Raw genomic sequence first — 25495 nt, 5'->3', positions numbered from 1 at the left:
AAAAAAAAAAAACAAGAACCAAATAGAAGCACTAGCCGATGGTTGATATACACTTTGAAAATACACTGAAAATAGTCTGAAATTGAAGAGGGAAATCCGCCGATTCCCACTCATATATTTGGGTTCATCAAAAATATCAAACCAGAATGAATAAATGTCAATACTCCAGGAGCCTCTGAGATGCTTCAATCGCTTTGCATTGCCAAGCCTTTTAGCAAAATAGGTTATACCCTCTGGAAGGGCATAAAAAAGGTCTCTCGTTCGTTGTTGCTGCTGACTTTTGGCCACAAAAACGTTGAAAATATTTGTGTTTCCACTTATTTGCATTAATGCCACGAACCGATTTACTGTCTCTCCATCTGTCTGTCTATCTGTGGGTGGATTTCGGGGCACATAAGCCCGAGCAGACTGAACCAATTCCGCTGAGCGGGTGGGAGCAGAGTGCTCTCCTTCGAAGGGGTCAAGCCAATAAATAAATAAATACATACATACGAGTACGAGTACGAGTTGGAGTATTTATGAATTTTGGGGAACTGGGACAACAGTGCCTTTTCCTTCTTTCCTTTTGTACGTGTAATTCACACACATATTTTTGTAAAGGTAGGGGAATACACAGAAAAATCAGTCTAAATCGAGGAAAATGTATTTGGAATTGTATAAATTGAAATAATACTTAAGGCAGCGAAATGTGGCATCAACGAGAGATGAAGAAACCCAATTGGGCGAAAATACTGGGGTCCAACCATGCCCTAAGGAAGTTCCTTTGTCCCACCCATCCAACCAGATCTGTGGCAGCCACTTCGAACTGCCCAAAGTCTTGTCTGCTCTCCAGAAAACCGATCAAGCCCGCAACTTCTAGTCTACAATCCAGAAAACCCGCACGTCCAGCGAAACTTAAGCTTAACAAGTGCTGGCAAATGGCCACCGATCCCGCCAAACTTTGTGCTTCCAGCCCAGAGGAGGCCGATAAGATAGATAAGGCCGAGCCTAAGGAGAAGTCAAAGACGAAGCCAAAGGATAAGCAGGAGCCCAAGTCGTGGGACGAGCTGGAGCGCAGGCCGAGCGATTACCTGGAGCCCAAGTCACAGGATGAGCAGGAGTCCATTGGGGATGCAAAGCAAACTAAGAAGAAGCCCCTAAGGCAGTCGCCATGCAGGTCCATTGATTTCACGAAGATAAAATTCTTAGATGCCAGAACTGGGCTATGGGACACCCCAACGACCCCCACCGACGAGGGGGATTCACGCTCGATGATCAAGCACAATCGTCGTCCGCGGCTGAAGATCGGGCCGGTCACATCGAAGAAGTGGTATGGGATTCCGCTGTGCGGTCGACCCAGCCTGATCATGGGCATGCCCTGTCCGTCGTCCAAGGAGACACAGCTGCGGCAGGAGCAGCTCTACCAGCAACCTAAATATCAGGATCAGCACGCACTCATGCTCCAGTCGCAGCTGCGCCAGCAGGAGGACTTTTATGACAAACAGACCATGCCCAGGAAACTGCGGTTCGTACTCGGAACAGAGCCGTACGGGGTGCCCTCGAAAAAGCAGTTCCAGCGTGTGCAGAGGGGCCAGCGGTATTGCGGCAACTTTTACTACAACTAAATTCAAGTCAGTAGCCTGCAACTCAATAAATATTTGGCAATCGAAGGCTGTACTTGAGTGAAAGAACTTTCAGGTATAGGTGGGATAACTGCTTGCCAGAATAAATTTAACAGCTTAATAGTTCAAACCGTCTTACGGATCTACGGTCGGTCAGATGGTTCTTCAAACTGCTTGCCTGACTGCTTTTCCTGTTGCTTGTCATAGTAGGTTTCTATTAACTGCTTGCCAGAATTAATTTAACTGCTTGACTGATGGCTATTACTGTTTATAAAATTCTATCAGTAGGCTCAGAGATCTACTGCTTGCTAGATGGTTCTTTCGTACTGCTTGTCCGACGCCAGCTGCTCTCCCACTGTTCTCTTCTCTCATATATTCACCTGCTAGTACACTGTTTTCCCCTGGGCCCGTAGCCCTTCAATGACCTGAGCGAACTTTTAGGTATTTAATATACCCTTGAAGTTGGGGTGGGGTCAACAGGGGGGGAGGGGAGCAGGCCTCGCACGCAGACACAATTAAAATCGGGGGAAACGAGGGGCGGGGCAGCCAACACAAACACAGACCAAAAGGCGAAAACAGCGAAACAGCGCAATGGAAATGAGCAAATAATGAAGTGGATAAACTTTGCTGAAACATTGAGTTTTCGAACCGAAATCCAAATACAAAATTGAACAGTGGGAAAAGGAGACAGAGAGAGGGAGACTGTTAGCCATGAGAATAGAGCAGAAGTAACGGAAAAGCAGCGGAATGAGGGGGGAATGCTATTTTCCTGTATTATTCAAAGGTATCATGGCATCGTGAGGCGTGCGTACACACACACAGACACACAGACACACAACCTTTTAGAAGGGAAAAGCGCAGACGGGAAAAGCGTGGCGGAGCAGCATGGGAAAACTTTTGTAATTACAATAAAATTTTCACAAATAACTTGCAATTGTTTGTGCCGTAACTGGGAGTCGGGGAGAGGACGGTCGAAGTTGTCTGAAAAGTGGGGTGGGACGTTAAGCAGCAGGTCCTTGAAGTCCCAACGCGAATGTGTTAATATTGTTGTGCCCTGCTCTTCCTGCCAACCACCGCCCCCCCTTCCATCTATGATGCTAAAGTGACAAAAATACAAAAGAAAATGAAAAGAAAACACCGCAAAAATGTCTCCTTGAGTTTTCCCCATTTCGCCCGACCCCGAAATAAATTAAAATATAATTAAAAATAAGAGACACACACAGAGATAGATAGATACAGAGAGAGAGAAAGAGAGAGAGAGAGAGAAAGTTTATTCAAAAACGTGGACCGGAATCGAATGGAGTCGTCTCGGGACAGGGGAACCATATCCTCCTGTACCCGTCCTCTGGTCAGTCCCACCGGAGATTGCGTGCCTGGCCAAATCCTGGCTGAATCCTGGCTGAATCCTGAATTCTATACCGAACATTGTCTTGCAAATTAATCTTCCAAAAATGTCTAAGTGCCATGCGGGGGAATGGGGAATTTTCGGGGCATGAGTTCTCTTGTTTTCCATCTTATTTATGAGCTCAAATTGGGACTGGCTCTCTTTGCATGCAAATATTTATGATACGATTGTATGGAAATATTTGTATTTAATTTTTTGAAAAGTGTTGCCCAAGAAGCAAGTGCTGCACTTTTAGGTACGAAGTGGCATGAAGTAGGGGCTGCAGTAGGGGCTGAAGAACTCTGAAGAGAATCAACATCAACAATGTGTGCGAGAAAACTCTAGTTAAACCAGAAACGAAAACATCCTCAAGGAAATACGGAAACACCCACAACATCCCCATTCCCATCCCCATCCCCATCCCCATCCCCATTCACACAACAAACACCATGGGGGGAGGAGAGCTCAAGGAGGGTGGGGGGGGGAAGGCAAATGAATCTAAAGATTACGAATGTCTGGTACATCTTCAAAATAAGAGTACAATACATACCATGAACGCTACGCTCCGACTGTAGGATACCCTTCACTTGCACTCCGCAAATGAATCGCTCTCCTAAATTTCTCACTTCGAGATACCCTGTAATACCCACGAATATGCATATACCCTTTGCCACCCTGTACTACGTACTTAGTAAGGAAATAGACGAGCTGTGAGAGAGAGAGATGAAGGTGGTAGGAGCGTGGTAGGAGGTGCCTGGCAGACTCGATTCACGATTGATGTGGCGGATCCTACGAGTGTGAATGGTCGCCCCAGAGGACGAGCGGAAGAGGCGCAGCATTGGAGCGTTGATGGATGGATGGATGGATGGATGGATGGATGGATGGATGGTTGGAGGCTTAGTCTAGAAGCAATGTAGCTTAAGCTTGAAGCTTTCAATCGGCCGGGGGTGAGGGTACATAGCTCTTGTTGTATTTTATTGATTTGTTTTGCCTTCAACAGCTTTCCCCAGCTGCCCAAGCGACAGGGGCAGAGGCAGATGCAGAGGAAGAGAGTGAAAAGAAGCGGCAGGATAGGCGAAAAGGGACTAGCTCTAGGTGCCGACTAATAAAGTTCATCAAGGAGGAGAAGTTTTTTATTTGGGGGAAACTGTGGCTGTGGACTCGCTCACGTAGCTCCTTTCTGCTCCCTTCTCCTCCCGCCGCTCACGTTGCACTCGACGAACGAAAGAAAAGTTTCTCGAGGACACGGAATGATGGCCTAAATGAAATTAGAAAACGAATTTATCTTAGCCTCGGTTACGGTCTCTCGCTGTCTTCCGTAACTTCCTTATTTATTTCGATTTTTATGAAGAGCATTTAAATAAATTCTTGCATCCTGCAGTGTTTCCCGATAAACCTATTTTTTCCTGTTTATAAATAGATTTCACTCTCTCCATCTGTTCGGTACAAACATCTGGAAATCGGAAATTGGTAGACTGATTCCTCAAGAATTAGGGCAAATGTTATGAAATGATTCGCGTGGGGCTCTCGGCCTGGAAATGAGGGGGAATCGTTGAGTCTGTCTTCCTTTGAATTCGCACAATATTGTGCAAAATTAGATTTAATTACGCTTCCCGCTCTCAAGTATAATAAGGTCCCCTCCTTGGAGGAAAAAACAGGTAACGAGGAAATTACAACGAAAAAGAATTCCTTAAAATTCACATTTTTCGCTCCCAATTGGCATTTACCTGGAAAATTGCAGGCCAAGCGACCCCAAGGGGATTCACAGTGTGGCGTGTAACAAGTGTTTGTGCCACAACGGAGCTTCCACCCCCTGAGGGGCACATATGGAGTCTTTTAAAAGGTAATACTCTGAACAAATTATATGGCGGACTGGAGCACACGGAAACAAGGATATGTAGATTTTTATTTGAACTGCGTTCTAAGTATGACGAAAGACATTTGCCCCAACATACCCCAAAATTACCCCAAAATCCATAGACGGTATCCAAAATTAAATTTTAAATAAAACAAACCAAAATGCTTCGAACCTTGGAGTTGGCTTCGAACTTATACACATAGTAGGAGGTGTATAACAGTTTTACTGAGAAACGCAGTATGAGCAACAAATAGAAGACTGATGATGGCACTTCTACTGCTGGCAGTATACTCTGTGTGAATGCTTCTACCCAGTACTTATATTGTAGCAGTAGTAGTAGCGTACGCATACTGCTTGTAGTAGACTTGCTCTCGGCCACTATGTACGTATACGAACTTATACCATGCAGGCTGCTCTGCTTGGTATTTAGCTTGTACTTCTACCACGCGTTGTATGCGCTCTAGCATACCGTGAGAGATTATACTGTGAGAGAGTGAGAGTATACTCGTACTTATACCACCCCAACTTTGTATTCTTGCATTATTTCCACCCCACGTTGTATGCGCTACGTACGCTTCTTACTTCTACCACGCGTTGTATGCGCTCAGATCAACATTATACTCGCATATAAGTGTACTTATACTCTTACTTCTACCACGCGTTGTATGCGCTCTCACTCAATCTACATACGTATACTCCTACTAGTCAGCTTATAAATATACCTGAGCGAGTGAGAGAGCTGGTTCGCGTATAAGTAGGTCTTGGAGCCATCGAAAACCGGCTTTTAATCGACTGGGGGACTCCAGCCAACGCACCTGCAGCAGTGAAGTGGCAAGTGGTAGCAGTACGACTGGCAGTAGTAGTCGCAGCAATAAACAATGTGCTCCAACTGTTTACAGACAGCCACATGGGCTCTCTCTCACTCTCTCTCGCTGTCGCTCTCATACTCTCTATGTTGCCTCTTGCTGCATCGCATCGTTCTTTGTCTTCGTCTTTGCCGTCGTCTGGTGTCGTTGTCGTCGTTTGGCTGCTGCGTTGCCGGAATCGAGGTTTTAGTTCGGTTTTAGCTCTGATTCCGTGTGGACGCTTCGCTCTCGACCAGCTCTAGTATCCGTATCGGTCCGTTTCTTCAATTTGCGCGTCGCATGGAGCCCCGCATACATACATCCGAATACGCACACTGACACACGCACACCCGCACACAGATAGAGTGTATGCACAGTGGAGTCGGCAGCAGCAGCCGCGACAGCGACAGCGACAGCGACAACAACGCCAAATTATCGAGTCTGCGCCAAAAGTGATGGCAATTGCGAATCTTAAAGAGGTTCCCGCTTATCCCTAAAAACCGCCCAAAAAAAAATTGGAAAGAACTGTCCCCGCCAGTGCTCGTGCCCGTGCCCGTGCCCGTGCCCCCCTCCCTCACACGCACACCATTTCGATTACGGGTTCGGTGCCCCTTGTCGTCCGCTGTCGGTACCTCCATCGCCGCCGTCGTCGTCGTCGTGGTCGTGGTCGTGGTCGTGGTCGTCGGGGGTCATGTCACATGTCCTGGTGGCTCCCGTTGCTGTCCTCCTGTGCCTCTGACGCCGCCGCCACCGTTTTGGGGCGGCAGCCGGGATAATGCGGCGTTAGGCCCAGAGACTCTTGCGCGAGTGTCGTTCTCGGCTGAGAATTGAAATTTTTTTTGAAATTTTTTTGACAAAGGCAAAGCCAAAGGTAAAGTGGTGCGAGTGTAACACACCGAGAAACCAAAATAAATGTGTGGCAGTGGCAACAGCGGTGACTGCTGCTAGTTATAGCTTCTAGTTCCAAGTGCAACGACGACAACAGCAGCTACATCTGTAGAGACAACAACAGAAGCCACCACTAGTATTAGAAAAAATGGCCTGCAACATGGCTTTGAATCCGGTATTAACACAAGAAGAGGCACACCAGCACCAGCAACAGCAACAGCAACATCTGCAACACCAGGAGTTTCAGCAACTTCAACTGAAAAAACAAAAGCAGCAGCAGCAGCAACAAACGAAATGGCAGCAACACGCAACGAATCGTCGACGATGCCATCAACATTGGACTAAAAATCTTCAAATTCTGGGAATGGGTAAGTCATCAAGCAGTCAGGAGAGTGGCAGGACAACCATAGGAGGGTAACCATGGCGACAGCTGTTGCACCATTTCATATTGCATATTGCATATTGCATGCCAGTTGCATGCGGCTCATTTCGAATTGACGAGCCCAAACCTGCGCCTAATAGACGTTTGCGGTCCGAGATGTCCAAAAGGGAATGCATTGATGAGAGATCATTCTGGTCCCTCCCCCCCAGACCCCTGTCCACCAGTTGATGGGTGTGGTTACGTGGATGGCATCTGGAACTCCTCCCTCGGTGGTCAGCAGCCAAGCGCCCGCCAAGTTCTAGTAGGAACAGCCACAGCTTGCCTTAGGGCTTGGAGAACTAATTAATAATTATACAATACTATGAGGAGCAAGAGCCCGGCACCACAAACCGGACACACGTACAGCAGTCCAGCAATCGGCCCCAGCGCTCGACTTCCGCTGCAATCAGACGCATTATCGCCGGACAGGTTGGAACTGGTATTGGCATAGGGAACGGGAATTGGCTGGGACTGGGACTGGGACTGGGACTGGGAATCGGTTCTTGTGTGCATGTCATGCACTTGTGGTCTTATCGAGAGCTTCCGCCCCCCAATCCCCAATCCCCAATCCCCAGTCCCCAGTCTGCTGCTCTTTTGCCTCACAGCAAAACCAAAACCAAAACCAAAACCGAAGCCCAGAGTAAATCCAAACGAAAAACCAACAATCAAAAATAATTTACAAAATATTTTGATAACGCCCACTGTTCGGTTTTTTGTGGTTTTTTGCCTCGACATTTGTGGGCGTGTGCCAGAGAGAACGCCCATCATTAAAAGCTTCACTGATAGGGCCCATCGAGGGAGGGGAGGGTTGGAGGCATCATAGGAGGGTTCTAGACCAATTAGTTGAAGGGGAAAGCACCTGCTGGAAAGCCCACAGCGGAATGGAACCACAAAAAAAAGAAAAAAAGGAAAACAAGTAAATCAAAAAACAGAATCAAAATCAGAAACAGAAGTCCATCTATATATCTACATAGGTCAGTGTATATGTAGGTGTCTGAGTGTGTGTGTATGCGTGGATGTGTTTGTGCGAAAAGGAAAAAGGAAAAGCATGTATTTGTCAGCACAAAATAATCAAGGATCATAATATGTCAACAAACAGACAGGCAGCGACAGAGGCAGAGGCAGAGGCAGAGAACACAGAATCCGAGTCTAAGGACAGGAGGACAGCATAGGACTAGGACAGGACCAAAAAAACAAGCACAAGGACACCCCAAACGCAGAAAAGTTGCGTATGTCAAAGTGTTTGTATGAGTGTGTGTGTGTGTGTGTGTGCATGTGTGTGGGTGAAAGCATAGAAATGTGTGCCACCAGAGCACCAGCAGCAGCAGCAAACTGAAGCCAGATTCTGAGGCAGGCAGCAGCAGCAGCAGCAGGAAAAGTGTAGGACAAACATTCCGTAATAGATATAGCGGACAGCCGTAGAGGAGGTGGTAGATATGGGGGCATGGGGGCATGTGGGCCCCCCCCTGGAAAAGTCGACGCGTCGCGACTTGTCGTTTTTGTGTCTTTGACAGTTGGGCAAATGTGCTGAAGTGCATTGACAATACCACGAACCAAGTACAGCGCTTGACCAACCAAAACCAATAGCAAAAGCCAAAAGGAACTGAAAGGATAAGGGCTATGGGGGAGGGGGATGGGCACTTGAAGCGCAGAACCAGAGAAAGCGCACTGCTTGCCCCTCCATTCAAGGGGGCAAAGTGTTAGGCACACACAAAGACCGGAGAGAGCGAGTGCGAGTGCGAGTGCGGACTGGCAGCATATCTCGATAGATAATCTTGCCCCACACTCGAGTCCAGGGGCACAATCTGCAGGCAGTATCTTCAAGGCATTCTCCCTTTCTCTCTCTCTCCATCTCTCTCTCTCTCTCTGTGCCACACTGACTGCAACTGACTTTGTGTGCGGCACGCTGTCATTCTCTGGTCTCTGGCTGGCAAAAGTTAATTGCGGATCCAGAGAGCCAGAAAGCGAATCTTTTGAGAGATTGCTCCACGGCTAAAACGCCCTCCATAGTGCGGCACTCTCTGTTTCCGTCTCTGTATCTGTGTGTGTGTGTGTGTGTATCTGTGTGGGCAGCTGAAACTGAAAGAAACGCTTGGCAAAAAACAAAAAAACAAAAAGCAGTTAAAGAAACGCCCATGTTTGGCCAACACTGACTTGCAGCTACTACTTGTCGATGGCTTAACGAGAGCCAGAGCCAGAGCCAGTGCCAGAAACAAAAACAGAGCCATAGCCATAGCCATTGCCAGAGGCAACGACAGTTTATAATTTTGTGCGGCTCCCCTTTGGCCGCCCCTGCGGGCACCTTGAGACGATGGCTCCAACCAGTTCAGCGGCAGCCAGCCACCCACACGGTCTGCTCGAAGCCGATTGACACACTGGCCACAAGTGGAAGCCACCGCAAGTGGAAGCTCAGTCTCAAGTGGAGAACAGCGGGGCGGAGGGGGTTGGCCCAGAAGGAGCGTGGGCTTAAGACGCGTCTGATAACTTACGTAATTATAAACCAAATATCTAAAGCTGTTGCACGGGGGACACCGAAGCGGCAAAAGGGAATCGAATCCAGTTTCCGTATCGGATTTATCAGATCGAATTGCTAATCGAAAAAGTCATCCACAACCGTTTGCAAATCAAAATCTAAGGTGCATGGCATTTCCATAGAGGGATACCAGTTTTTGGCAGTTTTTGAGGTTTTTTTTTGGAAATAAATCTTTCCTAAGATCCTATGAATGATAGATACTTGTCTTAGGTCAGATTGTTGTTTTCCTAGTCCTTCTAATACCCTGTTAAATACTGGAAACCATCTAATTTTCTTCCCCATTCCTAGTCCTATAATAAACCTCCTGAAATTGCTGCCTTTTGCTTCAGTTGGAGATCATATTCATGCTCTTAGAATGTTTCATTTTCCGGTCTATAGTTCTAGGAACATTTTCTTCCCTTATGCCTGTTCTTTCTCTCAGTGTTGGCTGGACCCAAAAATAGACAGATAGACATTGCATTGGCCAAAGAATCAAAAACAAACGAAAACATTTGTGGAAGGGAAAACTGACAACTGAAACTGAATCTTGTTTAGCATAGGCCATAAAAATGCCCATATATTTATAAATACAATCGCCAGCATGTGGCAAAGGTGCAGCAGTGCAGCCAGTGCCAGTGCCAGTGCCTGTGGCAGTGCCAGTGGCAGGGGCAGTTGTCATACAGTTGCACTTGAAGTCGCCACACCAAGTGGATGGCAGAGAAGTCCCTCCCGCTGCGTCCGTCCTCGGTCGCGTTTCGTAGCATGTGGTAATTGGCCCCGAGGCTGCGTCTTCTAGGTGCCCCTGCCACACCACAGATTTATGGGGTTTTCAACACATGCCACCATTAGATGGCCCCTTGCTACGGTTCAGCTCTCACACACGTGAAATTGTTGTAACTTTTGTCTGTTTTCAAGAGCTGCAAACGGCAAACGGCAAACGGCAGGGAAAAACTATTCTCGATGAGAATTGGCTTAGAATTTCAATTATCGGGATATCAATTGTGTACAGAGCGGCAGGGTAAGGGTCCAGGGGCAGCGGCCGTGGCAGGATATTAGCAATGTGCAGCCTGGCGTGCTTCCTACGCAGAATATCCGCAGACCCCCAGAAGGATGGGGATGCCACATAGATGATTGCTCCCTTCACTGCCGCCCGCCGATGACTGGCTTTGATGGGTTTGCCTCCGACATTGATGCGAATTGATTTGGTTAGTCAGATGTCGGACAGTCCTGGAGAGCAGTGGCGGCAGGGGCAGCAGGCAGTTCAATGAATAAATAAAAATGGGGCAAATCAAGCAAGATGCCAAATGAGGCTCGTCATAGACAGAACCGATAGATGAAGGAGACAGACACAGACACAGAGACAGAGATAGAGCCTTCCTGCGGTTGATACGATGGTTGGCACTTTTCTTTTTTAGATGGGAATAAATTTAATGGCCCTCCCATCCCTGCTGGGGTCCTGCTGCTTCGCCGGCTCTCTTCGGGCTCACTTCGGGCTCACTTCAGTTCCTTGCGGTTCAGTTGAGTAATTGAAAAACCATTTCAAGGTGAGAGACCCAATGGACGGATGGCTTCATCGCAGGCCATCGCCACGAGCCCTCTCCGGGCTGGCTGCTAATTTAAATTTATGAATTTTAGAAAAACATCTCAATATAAGAGGGATATATGTATATCAATCAATACATATATAGCCACAGGCGCAGCCACATCGATGCCGGGGAGCCGTCCTTCCACGCACTTTCACTTTTCTTGAGTATTTAATCAAGTGTGAATAATTGCATCATTCTGCCTCAAAGAGAGTCGATTTCCTTTTGTGTTTGTGCGCCAGCCAGCACTTTGTGTGTGTGTTTTTGTGGGGGGGGGGGGGGGGAGTGTGTGTGTGGCAAGACTGATACCGATATGTAGGCCAACAGAGGATGGGCCTGGGGAGAGCCTCACCCAGGCCCAGCAGTCGCAGTTTTACTTGAGACACTGTTTCGGTTTCAGCAAATCAAATTCAAAGAAAGTTTGGATGAATTTTCACTTCGGTAAGCGGCAAGTGGCTTCATTGTCTGTGTGGCGTGTGTGTGTAGCGGGTGTGGCACGGGTCATGTGGCAGGCAGACAGAAAGACTTGCATATTTTGAGGCTGTTGATACAACGATATTGAAAAATGAATATTTGATCGGGCAAATGTTTATATTTACGAGCATGTTGAGAAGTAGTGCCAGTGCCTGCCTGTGCAGGCTTTTGTGGCATGCATCATTCATGCGGCACTTAATTGAAGTGTGTTCCTGGCAGCTGCTGCAGCGTGAACAGGAACAGCAGCATCTCAGCATCTCAGCATCTGCCTTGCCTAATTCTGGCCAAAATTCCCTTTCAAGTCAGTCGCGTGTTCAACCGGTTGGATGTGCCACTAGCTCGTGGCTGTGGCTGTGGCTGTGGCAGCGGCAGCGGCAGCTTCGACAGCTGCAACCTGTGCAACTGTCGCATCAAAGCCGCGTATCCGTATCTGTATTCTGTCTGTATGTGTGTGTATGGGTTTATTGTGTGTGTGTGTGTGTATGGCTGATGACTTCTTGGCTTTAACGTGTGAACCGTTCGCGGTCGGTCCATGTCCATTGCACGCTTCAGTAATCCCCGTTCTCTCTCTCTCTCATCGACCAGCCAGGCGGCCCTCGTCTTGTCCGAGTCACTTGCACACCTTTTGTGTGGATGGGGATGGGGATAGGATTGGGGCACATTATGTGTGTGTGTGTGTGTGTGTGAGGGGGCGGGTTGTCCAGTTGTCCGGTTGACGTGTGGTTCCGCTTCGACGGCTCTCTCGCGCTCTCTCTCTCTCTTTCGCTCCCCCGTCGTGTGAGTGTGTGGAAATCTGTGACGCGGCATTTGGCTGGGAAAACTTTAACTTTAACGACTCCACTTCGTTTAATTGCGACAGAGAGAAAAATTCATTTTCCCTTGCAACATTCTGCTGGGAACCATTCGTTGCGCTGCCTCACTCCCCTGCCCCACTCCCCTCGCTGTACAACCCCCTCAGCAGATCAGGTTTCATACGCAGACATGCCTCATTGGTTCAGGCCATCCCCCCGAGCCGCTGGAACCTGTCCAATCCTCATCGCATTGTCATTCGATTGCGCAAACATTATTTCATGAACGAGAAAGCATTTTGCATTCCACATGCCCCAGGCCTCCAGCCTGCAGCATCCAGGCGGGGGGAGGGTAGAGCAGGTTAGGGTAACACTTAACCCTTATCCAACCAGCAGCATCGCAGCATTGTTAGCCCCCTCCTCGACGGCTACTTCTGGAAGGCTACCCCTGGCTGTACAATTTGGACGAACAATGCCTCACTCCCACTGCCAATGCGAATGCGAAAAGACTTGAGGCTGGAGCTGGAGATGAAGCTGAAGATGTGTGTGAACGTGTGTGTGTGCCCCACCACACACGCTTTTGCAGCACAAACGGCAATTAAGCCAAACAATAAGCTGACAAACACTAGGGGCTGGCAAAAGTGGATGGGGACGAGGCTGCGGGCTGTACAGGAGCCAGGAGCTGTCCGTCCATGTCTCAGCTTCTAATTTGTTTTGGCTGTACTTTATTTACATTTATACAACACTCTCTACTCTACGAAAGCCAAGGGTTACAAAGTGCGGGATGCATTCCGAAAATATATCGAATGAAAGGATAATGGTGCTGTATTTAGTGATCGTCCAAGGACACTACATTACTTCCTCCCATTAATGCATCTCAAGATAGGGAAAACTAGCGAAAAAGGATCCTCCTAAGTCCCGAAAACATAGAGAATGAAGAGACTGCATCTCAAGCAACGAAAACGATCCAAAAATAACCCTATTCTAAAGCCAAACTAGGGTTTGTAGGTCGACAAAATTTAGGAAGAGATTTAAAATGTTGTCCTCCCAGAGATTGTGGTTCGTCTTTTAGAAATCAAATACACATCAAATAAGAGCAAAAAGATGTTTTGAAATTTACATTTGAGAAGCTTTATTTGGGAGATCTTTTATGAAAAAAACTCCTCAGGTAATCCATTTAAATCTCTGTCTATCAATAGGCAAAATCAGAATTAAACATAACAATAAATTCAATTAATTAATGTTCTATCGAAATTCGTTCCTACACATAAACACATTAGGTTTTGCGTAGGATTATTGAAGTATTTTGTTTGGATGAAATTGGGCAATTTCTGAATCAGAATGGATATATCTATTTCTCTCACACAAAAAGGGGGCAGCAAACGTCCATCCTCTGTTGTTGGGGATACACATCATTTCATTGAATACAATAAAATATAGAATTTATTCGCTTTATTTTGTTTCTGATTCAAAGTATCGATGACGTTCAGGCAAACTGCATTTTCAAGTTGAATGCAACTTTATGTCTCCCGCCGCCCACTCACTCGTTTATCTGTGGGGCCATAACTTTGGGGCTTCCCAACCTCCCCCTCCCCCTCCCCCTCCCCCTTATATACAGTAATAGTTTGGCTTTATGCCTGAGTGTGCGTTTGCGTGTGCGTGTAATGAAGCAACTGTCGCATACTCGCACTCAGAGTCCGACTTCAGAGAAACTTCCTATCTAAGAGGAAAAAAAAAAAGAGGAAAATGCCAGAGAGAAGCCCAAGAAAATGTATGAATATGCGGGAGAAGAGTGGACGGATGGCAATTTTCTCTTCTGTGAATGTCAGATGCGGGAAAGCCGAATGGGAAAAGCCGGATTTTTGAGTGTCCAATGCTGGATACAGTGCTCAAAGAGATACCATTCGAGTAGCCGGATATTTGCTGCATCAGCGTATAGGAATTTTTGGTTTATGTCCACCCACATACACGTACACATACACACATTCCCAGCACAGCACCCGCCGCTCGGCCAGAAGGACACCAGGACCAACCCACCTCAAGACTGGAGGACATCCACACTCGTATTAGCCATGTAGGTTTATTTTTGCCTTGGTCCTGGCCGGAATGTGGCCGCTTTCTGTGCGGTGTAGGGGGGGGGCCTTCAAATATGAAATTTATTCAAGTCACTCTGGTTTAATGTTTGGAAATGGACAGCAAATAACTTTGGAGAGGAGCGTTTACAATAACAACACGGCAGGGGAATTGTCCATGTGTCCCAGGACCTGCCTCTATTTCATAATGACCCTCCTGATGATGATGATGATGATGATGATGATGATGATGATGGTTTCCTTAACCATTTTGTAGCCCCTTCGGTCCAGTGATCGGTGGGATATGAATGCGTTGGCTACCTACCTACCATAAGAATGCCTTCCAATTACCTCCAGCTCCCCGGTCCCATTCTGACAGAACGAATCCTTTCCGTTCCATTCCTTTTCTATCCTTTCCCTTTTTTTGTGTCTGTGTGCGTGTGTATGTGCCATTTTCGCTTCAATTTCGATTTTTACTGAAATGATTTTTTAAAGATAATATTAGGAAAAACCCATCAAAGTAAAAGAAAATCCTGCCGAGCCATTCCCTGCCTCCACCTCCACCTCCTCCACCACTTCAGCCCCAGAGCCTCATCCTTTGCCCCACTTCCAATTATCCATTTTCCAATATCTAAACCCACTTGGGCCCGAAGCCTGCAGCCGCTGGAGGAGACAGCAGACAGGAGACAGTGCCGCATAAATTGATTGGATGATGTCGCTTTTTATGTCGTTTGTGCTCATCCCCACCCCCGCCCCGTCCGACATTGTACCCCCATCTCTGGTTGGCGTTTCCTTGAGATTTTGTGAATTTCATAAGTTGATGCGATGCGTAGCATGTGTTATAAATAAATCAAGCATTCTGGGTGGCAATCTCTTAGAAATTCGCTGCCAGGGCAGCTCCATTCACCATAGTCCTCCCCCCTTAGTTTTTTCTCTTTCTGTTTGGTTTTCTGTGGAATTGTCATTTAATTCAAATGGTGCTTAGAATTGATTGGAGCAGTGGACCGTCCCCTGGGTAACCAAGCAGTAGACTGGAGGGATGGTCACTTTTAAACAGTGTTGGAGGCCGTAATGCAGCGTTGGGAGTAGATGGGTGTAGAACAATGACAAAAGTCGTGGAATGTGGTTAGGGATGATTAAATGTAGTCTTGAGCAGGTCTGTACGTGAGTAGTATTGGATAGCGGAATGTAGTGTTGGGTAGGGCAATGTAGTGTTGGACAGTCTGGGAATTCGTGAGGTTTGATTATGCGTAATTCTTTGAGAATGGAAATGAAACTCTTGGGACAGTGGTAAGATGAAGAAGAACTGTAATGGAGAGCGAATCAGTTGGGGGACTGTCTGCATATTAAGTAAATTACATTGCAACATGCGTCCAACGCATATCGTAATCTCTGTGTATCTTTGTGTGTTTGTGGGAGGTCGGGTCAACGGAGGTACAAGCAAACAATGACAGAAAACTTCCCACCAGAAACCGCAAGTCAAGAGAGAGGGAAATCTCCCCTCGAACGTTACAGCTAATTGCAACGCAACTGCACCACCTTTACCCCTATCCATATCTCTATCCCCAACACTATCGCTATTGCTATTCCTAACCTGCCAGCAGCAGGCATTGCGTGCGGCTGCTGTGTGAGAACCCTCTGCCACAATTAGAGGCCAGAACAAGGGCCCTGCACCGAGCTCCCGACTTGCAACAGGTACAAAAAGCGCCGTCTAAAAAACCTAACGAGTCAACGCGATGACCACCAACAAAACCACTTGCCACTGCCACACGGCCACACGGCCACACTTCAACTCTTCAACAAGTTTCGCAGTAGTTCTCACAGCAATTTTTGAGGGGCTCCCCACCGTAGTGCCTACAATTCGCCAATTAGAAGATGGAAGAGTAATCAATAGGAAGAGGGCCAAGGGCTTGCCAATGAATGGAATGGTTCGAAGATATGAAATGTTTTTTTTGAGTAGCCAAAAGTTCTCCAGATTTGGCCACATTTTTCGTGGATTTTCAAGGGTATTTAAAACGTTGAACCTCTCTATATGGTGGGACTGCGGCTGCTGAAATATAGAGATAATCAAAAAGGTCCTTGGTGGGTACTTTCTTGCGATTATGGAAACAGGATGGTGCCCAGAACAGCCGCTTCCTGCGGGTGACTGCACGAAAATATCCAATTAAAAGTTCTTCGAATACTATTCGTATTGGTCTTCTCTAAAGCCCAATTATCATTTTCATCTTTATGCCAAGTCTGCGCAAAGCTCAACGGATTTTGGTCATGATATAACCACTGGAAGATTGTTTTGTTGTGGCGGAAAGTTTGTCAACCGCGGATTTGGCACCACAGAACACGGAATCATATTTTAATTACGAAAAATAGCCCCCCAGCCCCCCTCTCCAGCTGTACACGTGGCAGGTAATAAACACTCGCAAAACTGGGCTGCAGCATTATTAACAAAACTGTTGCCGCTCCACACAGCAAGTTGCAGTTGCAAATTATCTGCCTCCACTCGTAGTCCTACACTACAACTGTTGTACATAGGTTGTTGTTTCGTAGCTGCTCCTGCTGGTGTCCTTGGGTGTCTGAGGGTCGAGAGGCTGCAGGTGCACGATCCACTGCGCTCGACCAGCAGGTGGCGCGTAGCTCCTTTTACTCACTTTTAATAAACGCTCCATCGTTGATGATGTTAATAATGCTCTTGGTGGTGGTGGCTCCTCCTCGTCCTGCCGCATTGTTAACGGTGATAAAGAGGGAAGGGGGGAGAGAGAGAGACTGAAGCCTGCTGCCTGCGGTGCGGCAAAGTGTTGCCAGTAATTGCAATTTGTTGCTTGCCACTGCAGCAGCAGCAGCAGCAGCAGTAGCAGTAGCAGCATTACAACTGAAAACAATCTAACTTGGATTTCCATTAGGGCCACAGACAAATCATTTCGAATCGCACCTTCTCCCTCTCTGTAATGCGATGCCGCAGCCCTACCCTCAATCGAGGAGGAGCCAAGGAGGATGCAGTTCCTGTCACTCTTGTCATTCAGAGACCACCCGAGTACCCGCAAAGAACGAGGGGATATTTCACGATTTAAGATCTTGAAAACAAGAAAAAATCTACTCAAAATTAAGCAGACGAGAGGGGATGGTGGGGGAACTCCTTTGATCGGATGGACTTTAAACTCGATTCAAGATTCGATTCGCCTCTTGCCGCAATTGTCGTGCGGCAGGGAGATCGATGATGATGCTGATAGGGAGTGGCACGTTCCACGTAGCCAACGCTTTTGCTGGCATGGAGCAGAATGCGTCATGCAGCATGCAGCATGCACCATTAGAACGGAAATGTCGCTCCGTCTATTGTTATATCGTATTTGAACAAATGCGGCGCTGGAGCACGACTCCTTGTGCGACTTCCCATGCAAATGCCAAGCACGTTGCTGACAAGGGGGCGTGCCGCAAGCAGCCCCAAAGCCGAAAAGGAAGCGCCAGCCCCCCAAAAAGGTGGCAGCCCCCAAAAGACTCCGCAGCCACGCTGCTACGTTCGATTGATGATGGAGGAGCCAAGCGGATGTACTGCGACAATATGCTGAGGCAGCGCTATTATTTTTTTGTTGTATTTTTTCTTCTTGGCAGCCTACGTGTGGCCACGCCCACAGCGCACACAAGAAAAAGACCCGGAATGAGAGGGAATATCTATAAAAATAAAGTCCATGGCTATGTCTATCTCTATCTGTTCTCTCCTCTCCTCTCTCTGGGAAAATCATAATCGTCAAATTAATACGCGTCGGGAATTTTCGCCATGCTCCAAAACGGTGCTTGGCAACCCTCTAGGGTTGTCATCGTCATATCCACCAAAATCCGGCAAACGTGAGACCATTTAAAGCCAAACGCAAAACGCAAGAAGCAAATAAAACTCAAGTGCTAAAATGTGTGAAAATGTGTGGCAGAGAGGCGGCTAAAGATCCCCGCGTGTGTCTGTGTGCGTGTGGCAACCGGATACGGTGCAAGGCCACTCAGGTGTCACTCTGGTTAATCCGATCCCGGGCGGCTTAATCAGCACAGGCCATGCCCAGATAACTGCCTGGAACGAATCTTATCAAGGGACCAGGATATATGTGGAGGGCTGGGTCCGTTCACACATCACTCTTGACTCGGGCTGGGGCTGGGGCTGGGGCTGGGGCCCAGAGAGTGGTTGGGGCCATCAAATTTCAGTCATAACAATAACACTGATAGTCCTTTGCTCGTAAAACAAGACCCAAGCCAGCAAACCCTTTTTTTGGGGGGAACGGGAGGGGAATGGGGGCTCTGGCCGGGATTTGTCTTCGTCCAAGCGTGTGTGGCCCCATTCTCTATAGCTGCGCTCGGGCCTCCTTTCGTTCGCATGAGCTGTTGTTTTAGCCCCAGCCTGGGAAACAATCAAGAGAACGCGATACTAAAAACCACGCACGTCCTGCCCAAGCACCTCCCGCCCCCCCCCACACACACACACACAAACGTCAGAGAAATTCGACAATGGCACTTGACGTTACCCGGGAGAAGGAGGCAGCAGCAGCAGCAGCAGCAACAGAAATAGGAGGTGTCAGGGGGGCAGGTCAAAAGGCGGCGCCTAAAGCATTTAAATCCTTTTCGCACATTCGGCTGTCTGAAGCGTTCTTCTGGAGGCCACTCCTGCTCCTCCTGCTGCTCCTCCTACTCTTCCTTCTGGCTTGTTGCGTGCGAATTTCCATTTCGACTATTTCCGGGGGACAACACTGCGTATGACGTATGGAATGGTGTTGCATGGATAAATCAGGAGTTGGGAACCGTCTCGCTTTAATTTCAACTTTATGGTGGGGAATGGCAGCTCTTCTTTTCGAGGGGCACAAGGCCGTAAAATAGGAATTTGCTTTATTAAAATATTTCGCTTGAAAAATATGAGAGACAATGACGACGCAGAAGAAAGCCAAAATAAGGAGCGTAGCAAATTCGCACTCACGGACCCAAGGGCGCCATGGAACAATGTTTGGTGCGGTGGTTGTGCCGTGGGCAGGGGGCAGGGGGCAGGGGGCAGGGGGCAGAGGAGTTGGGAAGTATTCTGCCAAGAACGAGGTAAAAATTTACTCAACTATGAACTCTCGCTACCCCCTCTCATGTGTGTGTGTCTGTGAAATAGGCAAAAATTTGCGACAGGCCAAAGGTTATGTTGATCCTTGTCTGCCGCTGTTGCTGCTCTTGGGAAGGGTTCCCGGGTCCTTCAGTTTGCTCTCTGTCTGTGTTTGACATACCTCCCGCCCACCGCCCTCCTCTGCAACACCCATTCGCAGAAAATTTATATAAATTGCCCGTAATGCTGCTGGCTGGTTCGACAACATCTATCGTGGGGCACTGACTCGTGCGGGGGTCTTGAGCGTGGGGTGGGGTTGGGGCGAAAGTTGTTGTTGATTCCCCGAACTTGTTCTTGCCACATTCTTTTGCCAAACAAATTATTTTGGGCGGGGAGGGAGTGAAAAAAAGGGAAAATAATGAAATCGTAAAGAGTTTGGCAACGAACGAGGGGAGTTGGGGTAACGCCAGACTACGGTTGGGTGGGGGGAGGCCTGACGTCCTGGAAGATATTTTCCTTATTTAAAATTCATTTATGTCAGCTCTCCGCTCTCTGCCCTCCATTCTTCAGTGGTAACTCATCACTGTCTCTCCCACGCACGCACACACACACTCTCTCTCTCTCTCTCTCTCTCTCTCTCTCTCTCTGTCTATGTGGGTTCGCTCCCTCTCCCACACAAACCCACCATTCAGACATGATGCGTATGCAAATTGTGGACCATATTAATCATTGCCAGAGTTTAGTTTTGTGGGAAGGCATAGTAGGCGAAGGGGGTGGAAAGTTCTAGAGTGTTGGCCAGATTTAATAATACTGCATTTTGTAGCTTATAAATAAACAGAGAAAGAGATGGCCAGAGACACAGCGAACGCGAGAGAGCAAGACAGAAAATTATGGTCTCTGCTGGAAAATTTATGAAAACGCGAATGAAATGCTCGCTCCAAAGAATGGCTTACGGGTTCCCCCCCAGCCAGTCCCCTGTAGGAATATGGCCAGGAAAAGTGGGTGCTGACAGGGGGTGGGTAGTGGGCAACGTCGTTTTAGGGGACTTTTTGTCAGGACACTAAAAACAACTGCCACTGCAGCGTCAGGCCCGGCGTTAAATGCTTTTGTTGACTCTAGATGCGCGACTAGAACCGCAATACTGCACCTGCCCCTGCCCCTGCCTCTGCCCCTCCCTCATGCTGCAACCACGGCGCAACGACTGCCCTGCCCCGCGCACAATTTAATAGTTTCGGCGGCGGCCAGAAGAAATGAACTCCAAAACTGCAGACTGCAATGTGTCTTGGCAAACAGACAACGGACACGGACACGGACACGGACGCGGACACGGACCACACCCACAATTGGCTTTTGTGGAACGGCAAACGGTTTTTGTGTTTGTTTTTCATTAAAAAAAACGGACCCCGGGACCCCCCTGTCCATGGGGCGATAGAGGAAAAACTTCACCATTGCGGGAAAATGGTCAAAGTTCGGCTGAGGCTGGGGCTGGGGCTGGGGCTAGGGCTGGGGCCTCGGGACTTTTGGGAGAGTGTATGCGCTTAATAGGGTATGTGGTGTAGGGGGATGGGCCTTCGTGGTCTTGTCTGCGGGAGGACTGAAGAATATCCCGTTTTATTGCGGTCAGGATACGCTTTGAGCGGGACTCCATTGCCTGGCCTGGCCTGGCCTGGCCTGGCCTGGTTTGGTCTCGTTCTTTGAGTAAACATATATTTCATAATTCATCAGGCGACGGAGTCGTCGTGATAGAAAGTCACGTTTTTAATAGAGCACAGAACGGAACCCAGTCCGGACCGGAGTCCTGAATAGCAGACCACGGACCAAAGACAACAAATGACCCCAAGGACAATTAATTAACTGCATCTCTAATGAATCTCTCTCTCTCTCTCTCTCTTGCTCTATGTGTGCGTTTCAGCTGTCATCGCCCTGTCCCTGACCGGACCCGGCCCCGCCCCCTGCCATGCCCAGCAGCAAAAGTTCCGCACCACGCCCCACGATCTGCAAGTACTGGAGGGCGCCGAGGCCATGATGCGTTGCGAGGTGACCAATGTGGCCGGAGCCGTGCAATGGACAAAGGACGGCTTCGCCCTGGGCTTCTCCGCCGTGATCCCGGGCTTTCCGCGCTACTCTGTGCTCGGCGACCGGAAGCAGGGCGTCTACAATCTCCGCATCTCGAATGCCTCCATCAACGACGACGCGGAGTACCAGTGCCAGGTGGGACCCGCGCGACTCAACTCCGCCATCAGAGCCAATGCCAAGCTGACTGTCATATGTAAGTACGCTAATTGCCTTCTACACTGAGAAAAAACTTTCCAAAACATCGAGGCCGTGAGGGAAGGCCTCCAAATCACTCGGGGTACGCGTATATCCTTGACTGTCCCATGAAAGATCCAAAAGTGGTCACAATCCGAACATTTTTCAGCCCAGGCTTATTCTGGAAAGTAAATTCCTTTTCGTTACGATGTGTATACGTCCACTCATGTTTTCATTGTTAGAGGGTTGCCTGATCTCACCTATTCGTAGATTTCAGGTATTTTAACATCCAAAATTAATTTCAATAAAGAGAAGGACTCGCAGCAACAGAGTCCGTAACTTTTCATTCTGGGTCACTCTTTACATCTCTCTCTTTTTCTCTCTCTGTCACTCTCTGTCCCGTTCCATTCGACTGTTTTCTGGATCTGCAATTAATTTAAGTAATAAATACAAATGAATTTGTCACCAGGGGGCGCCACACCAGCACACACACACACACACGCGCGCGCGTCGTGCTCTTTCCTGCTCATTGCACCTAGAGAGAATTGTCGCTTGTGAAATTTAAATGCGATGCTCTGCTCCCTTTTCCACCTTTCCCGCTCCAGCACTCGGCGCTGTTGCTGGCTGCGATGCCAGCAGCATTTATTGTCAGCAATTTGCGAAAGCAACAGCAACAACGTCACAAGAGGAGAGGAGACGAGAGGAATGGAATTTAGCGCAGTTTATTGCTCCAAGGAGCTAACGAATCAAGGAGGAAAGGGAAGACGAAAACTGTACGGAACAGAACTGTGGTGCGGTGGGGTGAGTGAGTGTGAGAGTACCAGCAAGATAGCGCTCTCTGGCTGCAGGCAAGGTACATCTAATAGAAGGTGAGGCAGTTGCGTAGCCCAGCTAGATGGCAGGGGCGCAGGGCCAACTCACAGAAGGGCACAGAAGGGCCTACCAGACATCGGTAGGAATGGAGAAGTCAACTTTTGTCCAAACCAACTCCTAAGGGACTGCCCGACGTGCGGTTTACAAGAGACCGCAGAGCCTGCACAAGATTGGTGGGAGACACGCTAAACGCCGGCAACCTGATAAGCAAGATGGTATCCCGTGAACACTACACCTCAAGGATATGTGGTTTTGCACCAGAGATAATGCGGAAATTGAGAGAAATGGAGGGGCTGAGTTACCGCACAGATGGAGTGGTATTAAACGACCCGCCGGCAGTACCGCAGGAATGCAGGAATTTCTTCTTTTCGTCCTTGTTCTTTACCTTCTGTTGTCTGGAAGCTTCTGCACTTCCCAAATTCTGAAACGTAATTGAAGAAATACATATACGATTGCCTTACCTTTTATTTAAGAAGCCTTGAATGCAATCGCGAAACTGAATTGAAATGAATTTTTATGTTTTTGGGTGTTCTGTCTCGCTGTCTCGCTGTCTCGCTGTTCCTGTTTAATTTTGTTTGTTACTTTTTTGGGCCTTGTTGTTGCATTGTCGAGTAATCACTTGGAATGTACACATCCCCACCTGTCTTGGTGTTGTTGTTATTGCTGCGCTGTTGTTGTAATCACTCAAGAAATTGCGCTATATTTGATGACAGCGATACTCATTTGCTGCGCCTCGTTTGTCTTATTCTAAAGAATTTCTTTGACAGACAGAGAGAGAGGGAGGGGAAGAGAGAGGTGACACATGTACTACGCGGACGTATCCAGCCCAAGGCTCGCTAGCACTCAGCACACTCGCCCTAACAGACACCCAGCCACCCACTCACGCATACAGGCGCATGCCTAATGACGTTTGTTTAGTTAATTACGCGCCATGAGCTGTGACAATGTGTGTGTGTAATAGCAGCACAAGAAGCCTCGAAGGAGAGTAAAAGAAATCAAGAAAAACGTTACTCACATTTATCTCGATTGTACCGAAGTTCGTACACCCTTCCCTTGAATATCTGTACAACAAAAACCGAATGTCTACCAGATGATTTTTGATTTCAAGCAGAATGTCGAGAAAAGTAGTGCAGTGCCCCTCTGTTAGGGTATACTCCCTTCGTAGACGATGGGAAGGGGGACTTTGGGTGTCGTTGGTTGATGTGTCTTGGGCTTGTTAGTAATTGTGCTGCTGGTGTTGTTGCGGCAAAAGGTCGCCTCCTCCTGCATCCTCACACGGAATGTTTGTCATAATTGTGGATACTTGTGCCCCGGCAACACCTCCCTTTGCCACACCCTTTCGCCTTTGCTTTGTAATGGAAGGAATGCTTGTCTGGCTCTGGCTCTGGCTCTGGCTTCAGCCCCTGCTCCTGGGTCACAGTGGAGATGACATGAGTCTGTCCTCCACTCCCCGGGCATTAGGTCCTACAAAGTAGGCGAATACGTGGCATGGGGCACGTGCTACATTATTGCAGCAATTAGCCAAGGGGAAATGGGGACAAATGCGTAATAATTCAATTAAGTTCGAATTAAATTTATTTGATTTATCCCCAAAGGTGATTTTCATTCATTTCTGTAACCGAATGGGGTGGTCTGGTGGGGACTCTAAGTGAATTTCCTCCGGCATGGGCCACACGATGTAACCGCAAGAATTTTTCATTCCACCGCGTCCGCAATGCAGTTGTGAGACTAGAGTCTGAGTTTTATATGAGAATATATTCCATTTATTGTAGCAAAAGTGCCCAACAAGGTGACCGAGAAATGCAAAAAATATTTACAAAATATTATGTGGAAGGAGAATGTGTTTAGTACTTCAGAAGCTCCGATTGATTTCTACCAATTAGAGAGAATTTCGAATTTATTTGTTCACCTATCACCCATATTCGGTTCCCAGAATTAGTCAATTCATTCTTTGTTTCATTACAACTTTTGCCCAGATGCTGCATTAATATTTAAATTCATTCACCTTTTGTCCCTGACCAAAATTTAATTTGTAGACCAAGTTTTAAAGCTTCTGTGGGAGCCAATTTGGGTGTAACCAGGTCCCGTGCTTATGTAAAAGTTTTGAAATTATTCTGCTCACGCACACACACACACACACACCTACATATGTATACTCGCACATGGTATATATGTATAGTGTATATGTATGTACGTGAGGGTGCAATTAGATTATAAGTTTGGCAAAGTAAAGAACTTTTGCATACAAAAGTCCACCTGCAAATTTATGGAAATTTACAGAACATTTTCGCATGCCATTAATTTTAAATAAAAAATTCCAAAAATAACAGAAGACCCACAAAAAAAGAAAAAGGAAAAAAGCCAGTGGAATAATGGAGCCAAAAACACATATGCCGCAAGGCTCTCCTCTCTACGGCCCATGTCCATGTCCAGTGCGAGGAGACCTGTAGTCCAGGGAAGAGTTGAAAGTTTTTGCTGCAGCGGGTGGTACGGGTGGCAGGGGTGGCAGGGGTGGCAGGGGTGGGCTCCGGGCCACACAATGGCAATGCGAAATCCAGGCAAAGAATGGATACTTCTACGATATCCAGAGCCACCTCCCCGATTCAAACCGCTCTCTGCCTCTTGAAAGTTATATATTTTTGAATACAAAGCTGCACAAATTTAAGACCCACTCGGAGGAGTTCTACCGAATGCGGATTTTGGCCAATAGACGCACTTCATTGATTCTCAAATGTCTGCACATTTTTCACACACACACACTCTCTCCCTCCTGCCTGCCCTCCGAGCTCCTTCGGGATGGCCCCTTGTCTTGTAATTGAAGTGCAAATGAGGAAAGTTTTCATCTCTCAGCTTTCCCGAAGAAATATCGCCCGGCATTTGTTATGTGAAGCTG

The 25495-nt window shown here is 47.7% G+C and overlaps 2 protein-coding genes across 5 annotated transcripts in view; both read left to right on the top strand.

Annotated features, from left to right (window-relative positions):
- Nucleotides 1-704: 704 nt before the first annotated feature.
- Nucleotides 705-1604, top strand: LOC108158252. The gene has a single exon (XM_017290488.2). It carries the CDS (start codon nt 705-707, stop codon nt 1602-1604), a length of 900 nt encoding a protein of 299 aa, XP_017145977.2.
- A 4279-nt stretch (nt 1605-5883) lies between these two features.
- Nucleotides 5884-25495, top strand: part of LOC108160247 (nephrin) — a 62253-nt gene continuing 42641 nt past the window's right edge. For 3 of the 4 annotated variants that reach the window (XM_017294107.2, XM_033391187.1, XM_017294109.2), the window contains exons 1-2: nt 5884-6944; nt 21392-21748. In XM_017294107.2, the coding sequence (XP_017149596.1) occupies nt 6725-6944; nt 21392-21748 (577 nt within the window). In that variant the 5' untranslated portion in view covers nt 5884-6724. The remainder of the gene's footprint in view (nt 6945-21391; nt 21749-25495) is intronic. The other variant, XM_017294108.2, reaches the window with a different exon arrangement.

The sequence above is a fragment of the Drosophila miranda genome, chromosome 3 (genome assembly GCF_003369915.1).
Source record: "Drosophila miranda strain MSH22 chromosome 3, D.miranda_PacBio2.1, whole genome shotgun sequence".
NCBI classification, from domain to species: domain Eukaryota; kingdom Metazoa; phylum Arthropoda; class Insecta; order Diptera; family Drosophilidae; genus Drosophila; species Drosophila miranda.
This window is presented reverse-complemented; position numbering and strand designations above follow the sequence as displayed.

What these genes read in the sequence shown, in the direction of transcription:
- LOC108158252 (XM_017290488.2), top strand. Translation starts at nt 705, where the DNA reads ATGAAGAAACCCAATTGGGCGAAAATACTGGGGTCCAACCATGCCCTA.